Source organism: Psittacula echo (genome assembly GCF_963264785.1).
Source record: "Psittacula echo genome assembly, chromosome: 6".
NCBI classification, from domain to species: Eukaryota; Metazoa; Chordata; class Aves; order Psittaciformes; family Psittacidae; genus Psittacula; species Psittacula echo.
Genome location: NC_137743.1, coordinates 14,761,120 through 14,779,407, shown reverse-complemented (window position 1 = coordinate 14,779,407; position 18,288 = coordinate 14,761,120). Strand labels below are relative to the sequence as shown.

The 18,288-nt window shown below is 43.8% G+C and overlaps 1 protein-coding gene across 3 annotated transcripts in view; it reads left to right on the top strand.

Annotated features, from left to right (window-relative positions):
* The window catches only part of SUFU (SUFU negative regulator of hedgehog signaling), a 95,643-nt gene that overhangs the window by 40,045 nt on the left and 37,310 nt on the right, over nt 1-18,288 (top strand). For all 3 annotated transcript variants that reach the window (XR_013957198.1, XM_080620931.1, XM_080620930.1), the window contains exons 4-6: nt 9,172-9,314; nt 11,836-11,921; nt 13,984-14,056. Coding sequence is in view for 2 of the 3 variants with exons in the window: in XM_080620931.1 (XP_080477057.1) it covers nt 9,172-9,314; nt 11,836-11,921; nt 13,984-14,056 (302 nt within the window). In the remaining variant the exon portion in view is untranslated. The remainder of the gene's footprint in view (nt 1-9,171; nt 9,315-11,835; nt 11,922-13,983; nt 14,057-18,288) is intronic.

Sequence of the window (18,288 nt, the reverse complement as noted above, 5' to 3'; positions counted from 1 at the left end):
ACCGGAGTCACTCGCTGGGAGCCTGCATGAGAAATTCTGAGAGGCTGCAGTCATGGAAATTGTATACGTGCTTAGAGATGGGCAGGGAGAAGGAGCCAGCCAGGCACACAGATGTGTAAGGCATGGGAAGAAACATCCTGGAAAACAGAAGGGGTAGAGGAGGCCTAGAACCAGACTGGTTATTGCATGATAGCATTTTAGCATTTGTTTTTCGGCTAAAATACTTCACTCTAATGTTACAGAAGGTGTCTGGGTGCCTGGGACCTACTCTGTGATAAGGAAAGCAGAGTTTGCAACTCCATCAGCAGAAGCTGCAGTGCAGTGAGACACGTTTTCCACCATCCCACTGCCAGCAGGGGTGAGTGCTGGCTCTGAGCGGGGCATGGAGGAGTGAGGAGTTAGTGTTGTCCTGCTGGTGATGTAACCTGGGAAGGCATGGGAGGCCCTTCACGGGGCTTTCAGTCCAGGAGACTTGAATGAGCAAGTAAGTTTATATATGCTTGCATGAACTGATGTGACTTTTGAGAGGCTTGTTAGTTTTGCAGGCTTCCAGCCTGGAGCTGTGCAGTCATCAGCTCTGTATTTTCAACCAGCTGATCAAGTTTTAAAAGTCTGCATCACACTTCTCACACTGTCTTCAACCCTTAGAGGTTGAGCAGCGCTTACAGTACCAGTTACAAAGTACAGTACCTTACAAAGCCAGTTTTGGGTTTTTCACACTTTAAAAGAACCTCTTGCCTAGGCGTGTTGTTTCTAAAAGCTCCATCTGAATCCCTGCAGTGGAGCTATCATTTAATTGTACTCCAGCACTTTAGTACTTCCTAAAGCACCTTGTCTATGCTGCATGTGTGCAGCAGGCAGCAGCGCCGTGTGTATTTGCCCCTCTTTGGAGTGCCTGGGCTGGGGCAGTTCCCGTTTCCCGGACAGGAGATAAGGGGCAGCAAAACAACTCAAAAAAGAAAAACAGGGAGGAAAAGCATTTTTTTAACATAGGACAAATATACCATGGCCAGATTCTACTAATTCCTTGTATATTCTTAAAACACATCCAGCTTGACTTGAAAATGAAATTATAAACTATCTGTCAGCAGATCCCACAGAAGATACTGCAGTCATTTCTCCCGTCTATGTGTGCAGTTCTTTGTAGGTTAGGAAACTAAGCAGATGGGCTGAATTTAGCATTAATTTGATTATCCTTAGATTATCTCAGTGTGGCTGGCAAATGAGTCTGAATAAAGCCTTACTTCATCTCTGTAATGAGTTGCAATAGCAGGATTATTTTCAGGTTTTTAGACACAATTTTCAGTTTTAGCTTTTATATCTGTTTATTATAGCTACGTCTTTGCATGCTTATATCCATTATTGAGCTAGTTAGAAACATATTAAGTAGTTCTAGCGAAAAGTGTATCTGATACATTCAGTGCTGGCCTCTGCGTTTGCCCTTGGTCTCAATTCTAGCTGTTCAGTCTGCAAAATGGTACTGAAAAACAGCATCACATCTTACCGGTGACAGATTGCCAGATTACCTTTTATTTTTAACAAAGCCAGGCTGAATATTAAAAGCGTGTTGGAGAAAATACATTTATATAATAAATTATACAGACCATGCATGGGGTAATCATGGGGCAATAAATTACATTGTTTCTGTAAGTACTGGACAAGCTGAATTCAATTTAAACGTCTGGCTGCATCACTGTCGTGCTGGTCAGGAACTCACTGGGGCCTTTTTAACATTCTTGCACCCATAAGTCATGGAGCTGAAATCCTGCTTTGCTTTGCTGTCAAATACAGAACTGCTCTGAGTTATGCAGACTGACGTCTATGTCTCGCTGCCTGCACTTTAGCTGAGATCTCACAGTAGAAAACAAAAATGCAGGTTTGTACCCCTGAGAGCAGTGAGTTTTCAAGCTGCCATGTGATGCAGATAACATAGGTCTGGCTCCTGTGAGGGATGTGGTCATCTTGTTGGTGTGCCAGCATCGCGGGTGCCACATGCTGTTGCAGATTTATTTGGTGTTACATTTTAGACCAAGCTATCAGAGAAGTGGCAAGCCTTGTGCTCGCATAGCTAAGCAACATTACTGGCTCAAGGGGATAATCCGAGTAGCTGCTGCTTTATCAGGGGAACAAGCAGGATTGTTTTTCAGCATCAACTTGTGCATATCCCAGAAGAAAGTGACCATGTAATGATGGCCTGGCTTTCTGCAGAAACAAGAGAACACAGAAACTTGCTTTTGAAGGATAGGAGTGCAGTAGGGGCGGTTGTTTTCCTCAAACCAAGCATACTTAGTAGGTAATGTACTTAGGGCATCTTCTACTCTGTGCAGTATCAGCTCATAGCCTGTAACTCCAGATGGATTTATCCAGCTGATAAATCAGAACAGTTTAACCCATCTGTTGCAGACTTTAGCTGGCAATTCGAAGGAAGAGGTATCTTAGAAAAGATACACAGGTACGGTCAGGCTACAAATCTATTCTTCTAAATTGAAAATCTATCTAAAGCATTGCATGGCATGACTGTGTCAAGAGGTGGAAGCTTCTGGCCTTTGTATGAACCAGAGTGGTGCAGTCTGAACTGGAGTCGGATTCAGGCTGGGGACTGTATGCCAGGCTGTGCATGGGCAAGAGCATGCTTCAAGTTCCTTTGCTGTCTCCTTGCTGGTGGAACAGCATCAGCTCCTTGCTTTCCTCCATACAGTTCCCTATGCACATGCCAGAGAAGACACTTGACTCACAGATGCCCAAATAGCTGTTTTCCATCTGCTCTGCATGCAGGTAGCAAGCTCACTGGGACTGCTCCCTAACCCAGACTAAGCCTGGGGCCACTTTTTGCATGGAGCTGTCTTAGCTCCTAGTACTTTTCCCTGTTTGCTATCCTTTTCAATTTATAACCTGTGGCTATTCAAGGGAACAAGGACTCCTTGCAGGATCCCACAGCAAACTGGCAGGTTAAAAAAAAAAATTGAAAATACAGTGGGAATTAATCTGTGTTTCTCTCTAGAGGTAGGTAACACCTCTTGATCATAGACTGCATGCATTACACTGTTTATGAAACATCTTGAGGCAGAGAATATGGCTTGGTTTTATTTCTTTAGGCATCAGCTATATTTAGTCAAATTAAAGGGGCTGGGAATGCACGCCAAGGAAATACATGAGCAATGTTACACAAAGAAAATTTACAAGTCTGCAGTGGAATGGTTCCCTCTGAGTTATTTCCTCAGTTCTCATTATAGAGCAGTTGGATAGTAAAGTTAGAAGACATTGCACAGCTGAATTACAACCATTGCTGCATGAAGGAACCTCACCTGCTTTAAGTGGGCTGTAAAAGAAAATGGATAATGACATTTTAAAGACTTCAAAAATATGGGAAGCTTAACAGAGTGGCCTGGTATAACTGTCTTAGAGATGCTGCTCTGACATAATAAAATGGTACAAGAGCTGGTTTGTGGAAAATTTAGAGACTTCTCATTTTTGTAGAGTTAAAGAGGGGCTTCAGATTTGCTATTATAAATTATGAAACAAAATAGTAAGCTTGAAATGAAATGTTTTAATGATTTCCTTGCTGAGTTTTGGTGAAATCAATACCTCCCTATGAAGCACTTCGATTTCATAGAATCAGCATTCCTAACAGAAAGAAAAATCACTAGTTTTTGTTAAAACACAAACTTGGAGAAAAAGAACCAGTGTCAGATCTGCTAGGATGGGTCACCTGGCTGTGTTAGATTTAAGTCCTGTTAGTGCGCCTTCTGAGCAGGAAGTTTGCAAGTGTCCAGAAGGTTGCTGTAAGCAGCCTGTGTATTTACAACACATCCAGCACTCCCATGGTAACTGCTGAAGGATATGTGTTTATCCTGAGGCACGTCAGGAGCTTAGCTCTTCTTTCCGTGGAGGGAACATGTCACCACCTCAAGTTTACTGTGAGGCAGAAGTATTCAACAGCAGTCCCTTGGGAATCAGCTTGTATGCAATAAATCATTGCCTTTGTGTACTCCTGAGGTTTTGTGGATTTATCCATACACCAAAATAATTTTGATTTTTTTTTTCACATATTTTCTTTCATTTCCTTTGCTATTTAATTCCTCCTGTTAATGGTTAGATCTTTTCTTGCCATCTGTCCGACGGATTTGACAATTCCATTGTGAGGTGCTGGTAACTTTTTCTGGTGACTGTTGTTTTTGCTGTGGTCATGTAAGGAAACAAGGCTGTTTCGTTCATAGTAGCTGACTGTGCTACCCAGATGGTGTTTGAACCTGTTGGCCAGTGTCAAACAGGCTTAACAGAGTAGTAGGGCTCTTGGAGAAACTTGGGTTTTAAAGGATTGTAAAAACAAGCAGATGAGTAACAATGCTAACAGCGCCTCCTGTGGTGGTGAAGAGTGGTGGTGTGTCACACTCAACCTTAGACACGAGTGAGCCTAGATAGGGTCTTCCTGTGTGTGCCGTAGCTGCAGTAAAAGCTTTAGTCAAGAGCTACCTCCTCCTTAGGCGATGAGGAGTCCATCCACAATGTGCACACCCGCAGAGAAGAGAGCGTCTGTAGTTCCCCTGTTCCTAGAAGTCTTCTCCAAGCTTATTCCTGCGCATGGGAACATACAAACTGGTTCGAGGCTTGCTATTTACACAAGAATACATCGAAGTTCTCCCATTATATAAAATTATTTCCCTGGACACATCACATCTCTTGTTGACTTTGCTGTGCAGTCAGGTAGCATGGGAGTTCAGAGGCAGAAGTCTTTGCAGTAGCAAAAGACACCTGAGTCCTGGCATTTGCTGCTCCCAGGCTGATTATTGCCCTCTTGTAGTGGTAGAGAAGGTGCTTGTCCAGTCGAAGCCCATGATTCTGCTCAAAGCCAGTTAGAAGTTTTCCCACAGGTGCTAATCTGCACACAATTACAACATGCCAAAAGGGTTGCCATTCCAGAGCTTGTTAAGAGGGGAAAGTTTTGGATCAAAAGTTGCTGTTAATCACCTTGTATAAAGCAGAAGTAGTTCCCAAATCTACAAGGGCTGGAACAGTATCAGTGTTGTGATATGATCCTTGCAGAACCTGCTTTGTTGCTGAGGCTCTAAACTTTCAGCCTTACTAAACTGAGGTAATTTGTAAAGTAGTGTTCTGTACTTATCTGAAAGGGGGGTTATGTTTTGGCTTAAAACTACAAATTGTTCTGAGATGTTTGTAGTGATGAGTCCTGTCAGACTAGGTCAGTGCTCCGCGGACAAACTTCTTTCTGTAATCTTTTGGTTTTCATACAGTATTTCCTTTACAGGTTTATTAATACCTATCTTCATGTCTGTGTTTTCATTTTGTATATAAGTAACTTCCAGCTGTGAGTGTAGGTGTCTCATTTGATACCTGCAGTAGGCATCAAAATGTGTACTTCTCAGTATGGCTATAAAACTGTGAGTGCTGTTGAGAGACCCATATTGGCATCATTATCTCCGAAGGTACTAGTCCTGTCCTTGGTTCATAGCAATGCAAAACAGATCTCAGAAATTAGTTTGGAGATGACAGGCTGCTTCTTTGATTAGTCTGCATGGTGTGCGAGATACAGGGTTGCATTTTTGGGAACAAAAAGAGCTGACTTTGCACCAGCCTGAGTAGCCCGCTGGATGGGACACTGGACTGTGACTCTAGAGAAGAGCCTGCACCAGCTGTGCTATGTGATTTGCAGTAATTCACTTAATAATACCTACATGTTGTAGCAAGTTTTCAGAACAGAAACTCTTTACTGTATCCCAATGCTTAGCGCAATAGAACTTCATTCTGTGTGTCCTGTGCCTACTCATCTCTTGGGTTTATGGAAATACATACGTACATGTAGGAGATACTAGAGCATTTTACCTATTTGTGGATGAAAGGCAGGTTGTGAAAAGTGAATTATCACCAGCACTGCAAATGATAGGTGCAAAAGCCACAGGAGACTTTTCACATCTGTCCATGCTGTGATGACTTTGAGGATTTATCGGGATGTTTTGTATTCTATTCAACATAAATTAAATTCAAAGCCACAAGTTTAGATATAAATTTACTTTGGAGGAATCATTTACGAAAGCTTTAGGATTTTCTGGCTAAAACATTGTTTAAAACTTAGAATCATAGAATAGTTAGAGTTGGAAAGAACCTTAAGATCATCTAGTTCCAGCTCTCCTGCCATGATCACGGACACCTCACACTAAACCATGCCACCCAAGGCTTCATCCAACCTGGCCTTGTACACTGCCAGGTATGGAGCATTCACAGCTTCCCTGGCAACTTTCCAAGCAACTTAAATGCTTGGAAAGACTTTGATTGTCTTGTTTTGAAAATATGAGTGTGAAAGGTGGGAAAGGAGGATGCTCATCTTCCTTTCCAGCATTAGGCAAAATAAAGTGGTTATCAGGTCCTTTCTTTCTGTAATTTCTTTGTTTCTGTGGCTACAAGTGCTGCAATTAAAGCTGTCCTCAGTGCAGTGGACTCTGTAGAAGAGCATGTATCTCATATTCCACATTGGTTACAATGCACCAAGTGAAAAGCTGAGTTTTAGGCTGTAATTCTGAATTGCTTGCACTCCTTTAGGTTTTAATTCAGCTTCATGTTATGTGCAGTATTTCTGTGTGTGATTTAATTGAGTAGTCAGTGTGAATTTTGTGGTGTTCGTGTGCATGCAAGGCGGAGGGAGATTTTTCTAAGTGCTCAATGTTCACATGGACATAAACAGGTGGGTTTCCAGCAGAGACATTTGCATTTGAAAACCTGCTCTAAACGGGCTGGGCTTTCCCAGGAGAAGCAGCACCAGCAGTGAAACGCAGCGATCCGTCAGCATAGAATTGTGTGAGCATTTGATGGGCAAAGTGTTGTGGTGTAAAGACAGGGTCCAAGAATAAGCGCTTTGTGGCTTTGTTTCGTTCCTAAAAACTGTGACTGAGAGGCTTTTATCATTTAAACCAAAAATGCAATCAGCCACATTTTGGCTAACCTGGAAAATATCACAAGATCCTTTGCAACATTCTAAGTGGTTTCTTTAGTCCAATCTTGATCCTAAAGAAAAACAACCTGTAAATCATGTTTTTCACTTTTATATGCTTATGTTTTCCCAACTTTAAAACTAAAGTAATATCTGAGCCGCTCCTTTCAGTTGCAGAGCTGAAAGTGTGTATTTAGGGTACCTCAGGATAAACTCAAGCAGCTTGCATTCTCTATGTTTTCTTTCTTTCCTAATTTTAACTAAGGAAAACATTCCCTTACTTATCACAACACTTCTGGTACATGCCTCGATTTTCTGGCCAAGTTCCTTATGGTATTTGGAGTTTATTTTAATTCTCAATGGAAAAAGCAGTCCAAGACATTCATGTGAAAACTCCGTAATGATGAATGTTGAAACACGCACCAATGGGGACACCTGGTGGAGAAACTACGAGTTGCCCGGGACGCCCTGCATGAAATCCTTGACCGACTGAGCATGAGTTAGCTCATCGCTGAGACTGTTGGTGTTTTTAACCACAGCAGCTGCAAGATAACTCTCATTACCTGCTGATGGCTCCCTCAAAGCATCCTGCCCTTGCTGCTGGCCAAGAGTACATGCACACAGTCGTGGTGGTGTGGGTGCATAGTGACTGGTGTGCAAGGACCCAGTTCCTCAGTGTCTGTTTTCTAATGTGACTGGGGACAAAGCTACAATTACTGGCAAATGCTGTTTCTCTTTTGTCACTGCAGAAGCTGCCGTGTTCAAGGATTTTCAGATATGCCCTATAGATAGTTAAGAGAAGTCCTATTGACATGTATTTGGAAGGTGATGTGGGAAGGTTAGGTGAAGATCCAGGGCTACATCTGGTCATAGCTGCGCTCTGCTGAATCATATGAGATTCTCTGGGGTCCTGCTCTGCATCATATGAGATGCTCCGGTCTTGACAAACAGCAATTCAAGTAACCACTAACATGTTCCTGTCTGCTGTGGAAGTCCTAGTCCTCATCCAGTAAAGGAGGGCAAAGCTTCTCCTGTAAGCATGGCCTTGGGAGAGACCATGGTGAGAACAGCAGCCTTCATCAGTGAGACTGCCTTCATCAGTGAGCTTGGTCAGGCAGAGGAGTGCTGTGCTTGGCACTGGCTTTAGTAGCAGGCAGGCAGTACTTGCTTCTTCCCTGGGGCACTACACCTCTGTCAGAGAGCAGAATGTGTATTCCAGGCTGTTTACTTGTGTGTGCTATAAAAGCTCTATCTGGAGTGAGACAAGCACAAGACCCGAGGACAAGGCAGTCAGCTAGGCAGCATTATGTCACACATCCTCTAGGAACTGTGTGCAATTGGGCCAGCTATAATTGGTGTGAAATGTTCATGGTTGGTTGTTTTACTTCTAGCTTACTCAGAAAGCAAGTATTAGCCTTTCCTATGATGGGGCAGCAACATACAGATGGGTGCTGGTGGGCTTTCTAGCATGCACCAGCTGTGGAACATGGGATTATCTGGGGCTTTGTCTTTCTAAGTAGGAGAGGAAGAAAAGAAAGGAATGCTTGCAGTCATGAAGAAGGAAGGATAATTTCTGTCTCTTTGTTTTGATGCACTTTATTCTGACATAGAGGGAAATTTATAGGCTAATGGTTTTCTCATTGTTTGGGAAGGAAGGAACATATTAATTAAAATTCTGCACCAGAGCCACCAGACAACTGGGAGAGAAAGCGGCTTTGACTGAGACCATCACAAGCTGGGCAGCAGACTGTGGATTTTTATTAGACATAGCAAAATGTTATTTGTGTTTAAGTCACATTTCAGCATCTTTTCTCTGTGGCAAATCAGAGCTGCAAATTAAGTATGAATTGATGTCACATCGGCATCCAGCATGGCGTGCTGACTCTGCACCTTCTTACAAAACGAGACTAATAGTAAATGAGAGAAAAGCTAATCTTATTTGTTGGGTTTGGGATTAATATCAAAGCAGGACACCATTTTTTGCCACAGGACTCAAGAGTGAGCAATTTTAAAGTCAGTTCTTGAATTCAGATGGCTCAGTGAGGTTCTTTTGCTGCTTCACATGCTTCAGCTGACACGGAGACTCAGCGGAGCTGGCTGGAGGTAGTCGCTGTGAATAGCCACCAGTGACTGTCCTGAAACAGAGAGGGGTCAGGAGCAGATGCTAAGAGAAGGAATATTCTGGCAGACTTTACAGACTCAATATTTCATGCTTCTCATTCTTGCAGAAAACACCTTCTGCAGTGGTGACCATGTATCGTGGCACAGCCCTTTGGACAACAGTGAATCCAGAATCCAGCATATGTTGCTGACAGAAGACCCTCAGATGCAGCCGGTGCAGACTCCTTTTGGGGTTGTCACTTTCCTACAGGTATGACCCAGCCATAGTGGCTCTGACTGTCACCTCCCTGGTGTGGAATGCAGCTAACATTACATTTAATTTAGCTCTGATAAGTCAGATGATTATTATCCAGTCTTCCACCTTTCTTCCTTACTTGATTACCATGGATTTGATCTTCGAGTTGTTACTCTGGAGGTATTCAGTAAGCATTTTACAAGGATTGAGCAATGGCATGCTCAGCTCTCAAGATAGAGGTCTATCTGATGAAGAGAAGTTTTACACCCTGCAACAGATCTGGAGTTGAATATTACATTACTGCTCTGAAATTCCAAACATGAACATAGGGAAAAAAGCTGAGAGAAACACTTTTAAAAGGGAATGTAGAGCTAAATTCAAATTAATTCTACAGTAAGTGATTCACTGGTTTGAGTTCCAGGAAAAGAAAGAGTTTGGAGCAGAACTCAAAGTTGCTTTAGCATTATTTAATGGCAGAAATGTAGCTTGAAGCATTGACACAAAGACTCTTCGGGAGCTAAGTGAGCTTTCCTATATTGATGTACTGTTTAAGAAAGGTTCAGGTTTGCTTTGCAAAAGAAACACTTAAAAATTCCCTTGTGACTGAACCTGACTGTTAGCAAGGGGAGCTTCCTTGGCCAAACAGGTTTGCATGCTTTCCCAGAGTCCTTCTTCTTAGTGGTGTCTCTTAGATATGGGCTGCTTTGGATATTTTTAAATTGCATATTGGAGTTAATAGCCTTAGTAGAAAAGTTGGCATAGTTTACGCCAACTGCTTGTTTCTTCCTGCTCTATGGAAAAGCTTCCATCCTGTGGGGAAAATGCAAGTGTCTGTATTTTACAATATAAGCTTCAAGTTGTTCTCATTTGTCCTTGGCCGTAGTTGCAGCATGTTAAGCGGAAGCTCCATTTCCATAGACCTACACAAGGTAACTGCTGTGCAAGGGCAAAGGCCTTCCTGAATATTCTGAGGTGCCCAAAAGTCTGTGTTTTATCAACAAGAAAGGGATGGGTGTGGGTTTAATCAGTGAAAGGTGAGTTGTGAGACCTGGAAGGAGAGAAGATGCCAAGATAAGCAGGGTGATTCCTGGCTGATTCCCCAGTTAGTGCTGCATGAGTCCTCATCTCTTCTTTAGTGCCCAGCTGTGCTGGATCAAAGGGCAGTCAACTTGTTGCATCCTGAGGCTCTTGGCCTCTCATCTTCCGCAACACATATGGTTGACTTAGTTTTCCCCTTTGTTTGATGCTTGTTGTTATGGATTTATTTTGACCCATGAGGATAAACGATTGCAAAAAGAAAAGAATGAATACAAATTAATTTCCTGTTTAGAGTCTTGCTGTTTGTGTGTAATTAGTGAGTGAAGGCCCAGGGAGGGGTGTCCTGAAGCAAGGGTGATTCAAGCTGTTACTGGAGGAAGCCTGGGACATGGGTGGGGATGAAGTGTGTCTCCAAGGGCTGGGTCCTGAGAAAGTGACGTCTGCAAGGGGCAGGGAAAGTAGGGTGTGCAGAGCTGGCTATGTGCTGACGTTGATGATTTTCCACACAGATCTCTATCAGTGCAGATTCATGCTTGTGGCGAAGGTACATCATGCACTTCTGCTTGCTGCTCTTCAGAACTTAGTTTTCAGTTTTTCTCTTTTCTGATAAAACATCAGTTCAACAAATTTCGGCCAAAAATTCAGTGTCATTGGAAAAGACTTAGAGTATTGAGGAAGAAAATAGAAAGGCATGGCTAAAATAACTTTTCATCCCAAAGAGCGAATCATTATGCTCAAAGCCACAAGCCAGCAGATGATGGATCAGGAATAAACTGCCTTCCTCTATCAGCTGAAGGGTGTTTCACCCCTCCATCTGAAGCAGCAATCTCAGCTGCTGTGAGAGAGACATCTGGTATTGCTCAGTGTGGCAGCCTGTCTCCTAAAAAGCAAACACATCCTGCCTTATACAGGAAGGCAGAAGTCTGCAATTGCCTGCAGTGACGAGTGGATTATGTGATGTGTAAGCAGCTTTACTTTATGGTGCTAGGTAAGATGTAACCAGTCAGCAAACCGAGTTGGTCAAGGATTTATGAGCACTGAAGCACTCCCTTGTGGCAGCAAGTCTCTTGCCTGACTGAAATTGCTGGTGCAGTATTGCATTTGCCCCTAGCAGTTGGCTGACAGAGCAGTGTTTTGCATGTGCTCAGACCCTAACCTGTCCTGTCTTGTGCGGACTAGATTGAAAAGTGAGAACAGATTAGTGGATCTTCAGTAAACCCTGATTTATCACCAGGCTCTCCTCATAGTTACGCATGCTGTGCACGATTAAATGTTACATGACCAGGGCACTTCCCATGATAAGTGTAGTGAGAGGGCATAAGGAATTGCAGAATCCCTGTATTGTCTCAGGCTCAATTTATCCTTGGTCACCTACTTTAAAGATTGGTGCTTCTCCTCTGTACCTGCACTGTTTGATCCAGTACCACGTGGTACATTTTCTTTACAGTTCTTCCACGGTTCCCATCCAGTTTAGTATCCCTCTTTTTATTTATTCCAGATTGTTGGGGTTTGCACTGAGGAACTGCATGCGGCTCAGCAGTGGAATGGGCAAGGGATATTGGAGCTGCTTCGGACTGTCCCAGTGTAAGTGCTCATATAGCCCATATAGGGGAGCATTCCCGTGGAGAGCGACTTGGTTGTTTATTTTTATTACCAATCTTTAACTTGTTGATGGAACTTACTTAATCCTGTGCTGTAGCAAGAGATGGGAATTCATTGCAAATCTGTTCTCACGCAGAGACACTTAGATGACAGATTAATGCATGTAGAAGTCCACATGTTCATGGTGAAACAGAATGAGGTCTTGAAAGCTTAATTTCTTTCCTTTTATGCCTGCAGTATTTTCTCATTGGCTCTTTCTGATAGAGCTGGGATAACTTACTGGTGACCTCTCTGTGTAGTTCAAAAGGAAGGAAGAAGGTCTGATTCACAATGCCTAGCAAAGCTTGGGGACTGAAAGTGAGAAAGTCATTCTCAAACTGGCCCCACTCTTGGTGAGCCAATTTGGAACAGGAGGAGTGTTCATGCAAGTGAAGTTCATTGTTATTTCTCCCACAGCAAAACAAAGATGTCACTGGGTTAAGAAGGAGATCACTTTTAAATGTTAAATGATATGTTGATGCTTTATTTGCTGCCCGGTTGCAGTTAAACTTTTTTTGGCTTGCAAGTGTTTTGTTTAAATATTTTCTCTTCTATTTAGTGGAAGTTACTGCTATGTGATTGTAGCGCAAAAGATCACTTTTTTTATTTAAAACAAAGTAGTTCTGCATATGTGTTCCTGGGCACAATGGTATACTCTCTGGTGTCACGATGGCCTTTGATTATTTGGAAGAGCCTTTGCTGCTGGACTTTTTAAACTTCAACCTTTCCCTTCTAGGCACTACTATCTCAAGTAGAGTGAATTTGTCTAGCTGCAAGCTTTGTTTCTGGTACCCCAAGACAATAAATGCTGCTTGCAGCTCTGTTTGCTCCTCTAAATTAATAGAGATATAGCATCCCTCTCACTCTGTTCTCATGTTGGGTTTGGGTGTTTGTGGTGTGGTAAAAGCACCTTTCCAAGGACAAAATGGGACCCAAATGTGTATGATTCAAAGGCAAAACTGCAAACTACTAGGCTGCTGATGTGGAGTCAGGGTAAAAGTCCCTTGCTATCCCAGTAAGGAACTGAAGCAGGTCACACCCCTGCAGGTAATAATTCTCAGCTTCCAAAGTGATGTGAAAACAGTGGCTATCAATGCCTCTGAAAAACTAGAAAATACTAACTTTTATTGCTCCCATTTTAGGAGTGCTTTAGGAGACTGTAACACAGACAAGGCCAGCGGAGGGGGCTTTTGACTGCAATAATAAAGTGTCTCATGAAAATCATGAAAGTTTTTATGGCAATTCCAAAAGACTTCAGTTTTTATTTCAAATGAAAAGCACCATCTGAGGCTGACTTCTGCAGTCTGCCTGCACTGTGACCCAAAGAAAAGTTTCTGAGTAGTTCATCTTCACAGTAATCTGTTTTCTATCACCTTTGTTGAGAAACATCTTGACCCTTCTGACTTTTAATGTGAATGAAAACAAAGCTTTCCCTGAACCATCCTGAGTACTTGGCCATGAAGTACCAACTAGGTATAATGTCTATTGTGAGGCTGTTTATCAGAGCAGGAAGCTTTTTAGTGACTGCTGATCTTTTCAAAAAGTGCAGTCCCACTGGGACCCTGCTGCATCTTTAGATATGTAGCAGAGGTATAAATCTTGACCCAATGCTTTGCCCATCTTCCTTAGACCCAGGCTACATTGGACTTCCAGTCCAAATTCAGTTACCTGTAAGATTAAAACTCATACTTACTTGTATGAGTAAGTGGATCCACACAGAGGACAGGGGGATAGCCTGTGTGAATCCTGATGGCTTTGCAAGACTTGGTGGTGCCAGACACTAGGCAAGGAATAGCTATGTCATGGAGGGCTTTTATTATGCGTTTGGGAAATGTAAAGGACAAATGCATGTTATGAGTTGTATGCACAGCATAGAGGGGCTTCTAGGCTTCTCTTAAACTCTGTCTTGTGCTTCCTTCCAGTACAAGTCCACTCTGAGGGCTCTGTTGGGGAGTATGAGCTAAAGTGCTTGTTTGGTTTATTGACTTCCTTTCTTTCTTTGTAGAGCTGGAGGCCCCTGGCTGATAACAGATATGCGAAGAGGAGAGACAATATTTGAGATTGACCCACATCTACAAGTATGTCTTTAGTTTATAAAATGTCATGTCTTTTGTAGTAGCCAGGGGGAGAATTGGTTTAATGGTATAAACCGTTCTATTATTTTCTATAAAGGTGCTGTTATCTTCTCAATGTTTGCTATAGTGCTGGAAAAGTATTAGAGACTCCCTTTGCTCTCTCAAAGGTGGTTCAGGACTGCACATATCCAGTCCCAGGTGGATGGCAGCTCTAGGAAGAAAGTTAGAGAAGGGGGACCAGGAAAACAGAATCTCATTGTTGAAACAAATTGGTAAGATTTGGGCTGCATGTTTTAGAAAGGAGGAAAACAGAAGAAGATAAAAGAACACAGAACAATACAAGATTTAGAGATTATTAGGAAAGTAATCCTTTGTTTTGTATGCAAGCATAAGGAGATGTAACATGCAGAAAACTCAAAACCAAGTAAGTAATATTTTTTCATGGCAAATGTGATAGTGTAGCTCATTCCTGTAGGATGTCACTTGAGGCCAAGCAGTTAGTGTGGTCTGAGAAATAATAGGAAGCCAAAAGTATCTCATGCAGTTATTACTAATCCATGCAGGAAGACATATTGTTCTTTAGAGTTTAAGTTAATTTCTAACGTTTAAAGATCAGCATAGGACCTCTATGGAGGGGATTACAGTCCCATGGACTACTGCTGATCCATTCATTTAGGAGGCAGTTCTGCATCCCTTCAGCAGAGTCATGGTACTGGGGCACATGTCTCCCAGGCAAATCCAGTGTGTTGCTGGCCTTGTTTCAGTGCATCACTGTGTATTTGCCTTTAACAGAGAACTTATGGCTTAGCCTGGTAGGGCACGTGCATATATGCACGTTTTGTACAAGCCATTGCATTTGCTTATGGTCTGCGTGTCTGCATCTGATTACCCTCAGTTGCCTCACAGCATTTCTTGTTTTGAAAGCTTACAAAGAAAACCAAATTCTACTTTTACTGTTTTTAAGGTTTTATTCATCTAAAATAACCCCAGTCTGAGACACACACACAAAAATGTTCCACAAATGTCCCACAATGTGGGAACTAATACCACGACAAGTCCTATAAAGTTTTTAGGCTCTTCAGAATGTTGCCCTCTTACCTCCTGGAAGCGTTTCTGTTCTCTGCACACTGGTGATTCCTAATGATAACAGGGTTTTCTTCAATTTACTGTAAATGAAAAGTAGCTCAGCTTACTGGAATCTGAGTCAGACAAGGCAAGTTAAGGCAAATAGAGTACCTCTGCCTCACCAGTGTGTCCTGCCTCTGAAAGCTGCTATGTCTGTGGTCCTTCCGGACTTCCTCACGTTGAAGACATTCCTGTTTCTGTTCTCTCTTGCCCGTGCAGTAGTGTGTGTGCACAGATGCGTGTGTGAACCTCCTTCCTGCTCTGCTGCTGCAGCCCCTGGGGATTCACAGGGTGAAACCTGCTCCTGCAGTGCTGAGTCCCACAAAGAGCCTTTGCTGAGCGCGGGGAGCTGGACTGGGTTCAGCCATGCTGTGCACCTCCTGCTCTAATTACAGGGGAAAAGATAAAGTGTCATTCACTTGGCATTTTCTTGGTGGTGGTACAGGGTGTGTGAGAGCTGAAAGGCAGCACTGGGAGATAGGTGGAGAGGAAGGAGGGAGCCGGCAGGGAATACGGACAACTTTCCCGGGAGCGGACAGGCATGGTGCCTGCCTGGGAAGCGGGCAGAGCTTGTTTTGAGGCTGCATTGTGTCTGTGGGAATTGGTTGAGGCCTAAACCCAGCCCTGGCAGCAGCAGCTGTACTTTCTGTTCGGAGTTGCTGAGAATGGATCCCAACTAAGATGTCATCCCAGGATGTCGGCAATTAACGCTGTGGCAACGCTGGCTGTTTTCTGTTCAGCCAGGCTTCCCTGTAGGCCATTCAGATTTCCCTGGCAGCACTGTCAAGCAATCCTTGCTGGTCCCCAGCTCTGTGCTGATTCTCAGTGCTTCGCTTCTGTTTTAGCAGATATGTCAGGAGAGAATAAAGCTGATTTGAATTTCCTGAGTTGTGGTTGCTGCTCTGCGGGTCACACTGCAGTGCTCTGGCTCATGCAGAAAGGGATCAATGACTTACAAGAGCCTCAGAGCATCCCTCCCACATGCTGAGAGGAAAATGGGACAGAAACATCCTTTCTTTGAGGAAAGAAAAAGCTGAACCTCCTTTGCCCTGGGCTACTCCAAGCTCCTGCTCTGACTGCCCTTTCAAGGGAGGAAGAAGAGCTTCTCAGTCCAGGCACATCTCTGCTGACTAAAGATGGACTAAAGTTGTGCACTGCCCCAGCTACTGGTTCGTTTTTTTGGGGTTCCCTCCCCAACTTCAGTACTTGCAAACGTTGTAAAACAGGCATGCAAATTTGGCTGCCTTAGGCCAGATCGTTTCCATCAGCCCCCCTTGATCCACAGGGGATGCCAGCAGAGCTGTGCTTCTTCCCCTGAGGAAGTGCTCTGCAAACCAGCTGAGATGCAGATGACAAGTCCCCTTCCCCCTCCGCAAGGCTCTGTGCACTGTCCGGGGGCCCCGACTGTGTCTGTGAGTGGTGGCCCTGACTGTGGGGATGGAGAAGCACATCCCCCAGGATTGTACTGATGGGAGTCCTCAGGGCCCTTTGGGCTCTTCTGTTCCCTGCTGAAGGGCAAGTTTGGTGGTCTTCCCATGCTTCCCCAATCTCTGGAACAAAAAACAACCATGCTGACAAGGCTGATGTGGGTCCTCACAGAGCACTGCAGAGGGCTCCCAAAGGAGCCACGTGCTAAATCTCACTCGGAGCATTGTTTTGCATGTGTAGGATCGGATGTGTTTTTACTTCTTTTTCCACAACTTCTATTTCTGGGTAAAACAACTAATTTTATGTTTAGGATATAACAAAAGAAAATCCCAGCAGATATGTTATTTCTCAGATTTTCCTATGACGTTTTCATAGAAGCCAGATTCTCCTTGACGCCAGAGGAAGATCCCAATAAGGAGTACAGGGAGAGAGGCAGAAGGAAAGCAGTCTCTTGAATACTTAAATCTAAGTTAGGACTGCTCTGATCCTGTCCTCAGCCACAGGCTTGGGCCAAAGAGCCAGTTTAGGGAGGTGATCCAGCTGAAAGAAAGCGTTGGCTCAAGGGAAGGGGTAGGAGCACATGGAGGAGGGTGGGACTGCAGCCGCTAGAATTACATCAGTTTACACTGCTGTGCAGCCACACCCTGAGCGCTTGTGCTTATCTTGGAGCTGCTCAAATCCTCTCTTGAATGGTCACAAGAACAGGCAATGCTCTTTCTAGGGCGCAGCTGGGCAAGGAGGAACTCAACGTAAGCGGGTTTGGGAAGAGGTGGCAGCGGTTAAGAGCAGCCCTTCCTCGGTGTAGCTCAGCCCCGAGTTTGTTCAGCTCAACATTACCCCCTTGTGGGGCAGAGGTGGAAATTCAGACTAATGCCAGTTTCCCCAGCAGGTAGGTGTCCTGTGGAAGTGTTGGCTGTAGCTTAGGGCAGTCTTGCTGGCTACAGATGCACATGTCCTGGACAAAATGCATGGTGTCTGGGAGCATCCAGCTGCTTGTGGGTCGTGTATGACACCTTATGAGGCCAAAATGGTGGTTGCATGCTTGGAAAGTCCAACTTGCAAGGCAGGAAATTTGTGTGTTTTGCTGATAAAGCTATGCAAAAGCTTTGACATTGTGAACAGACCTGTGTCTCCTTGCACATTTGTCCTTTGCTGAACACCCCAGCACACTGAAAAGCGCAGTGGTTGTCTGGTTTGCCAGTGATGAACTCTTGTGAATGATGAGTCTCTCTTTGAGCGCTTTTCATTGTGGGATTCCTTGGTAATCTTGGAAAGAGAACAAGTCTATTCAGGAGTTTGTTATCACTGACATATACTAGGTAGACTGCCAAGCTGTGCTTCGTAGAGGAGTGTATAATGTACTTTGAGTTGGTGTAAAATCAGAGCTAACACTGAAAGTAGCAACACTGCATATCCCAAACCATCCTACCACCTCTCTCTTTCCCTGCCTTATGCCTGCTAGGGCTGTGTAGTGAAGCAGTGGGAAAGGAGTAGGACTTCAGGCCAACCTGCTATGGAAAAGGTTTGTTCCAGTTCAGACCAGCTCCCTAATTTCGCTCAATGTGCAGTATCTGTTAGCTGATACATCAACATATGGAGGGCAGAGAGTGGAAACTGGCCACAAAAGAGGGTCATGTGAAGGTTGGGTTGAACCAGAGTGGGTTCCAGCTGGGGTTCAAGCA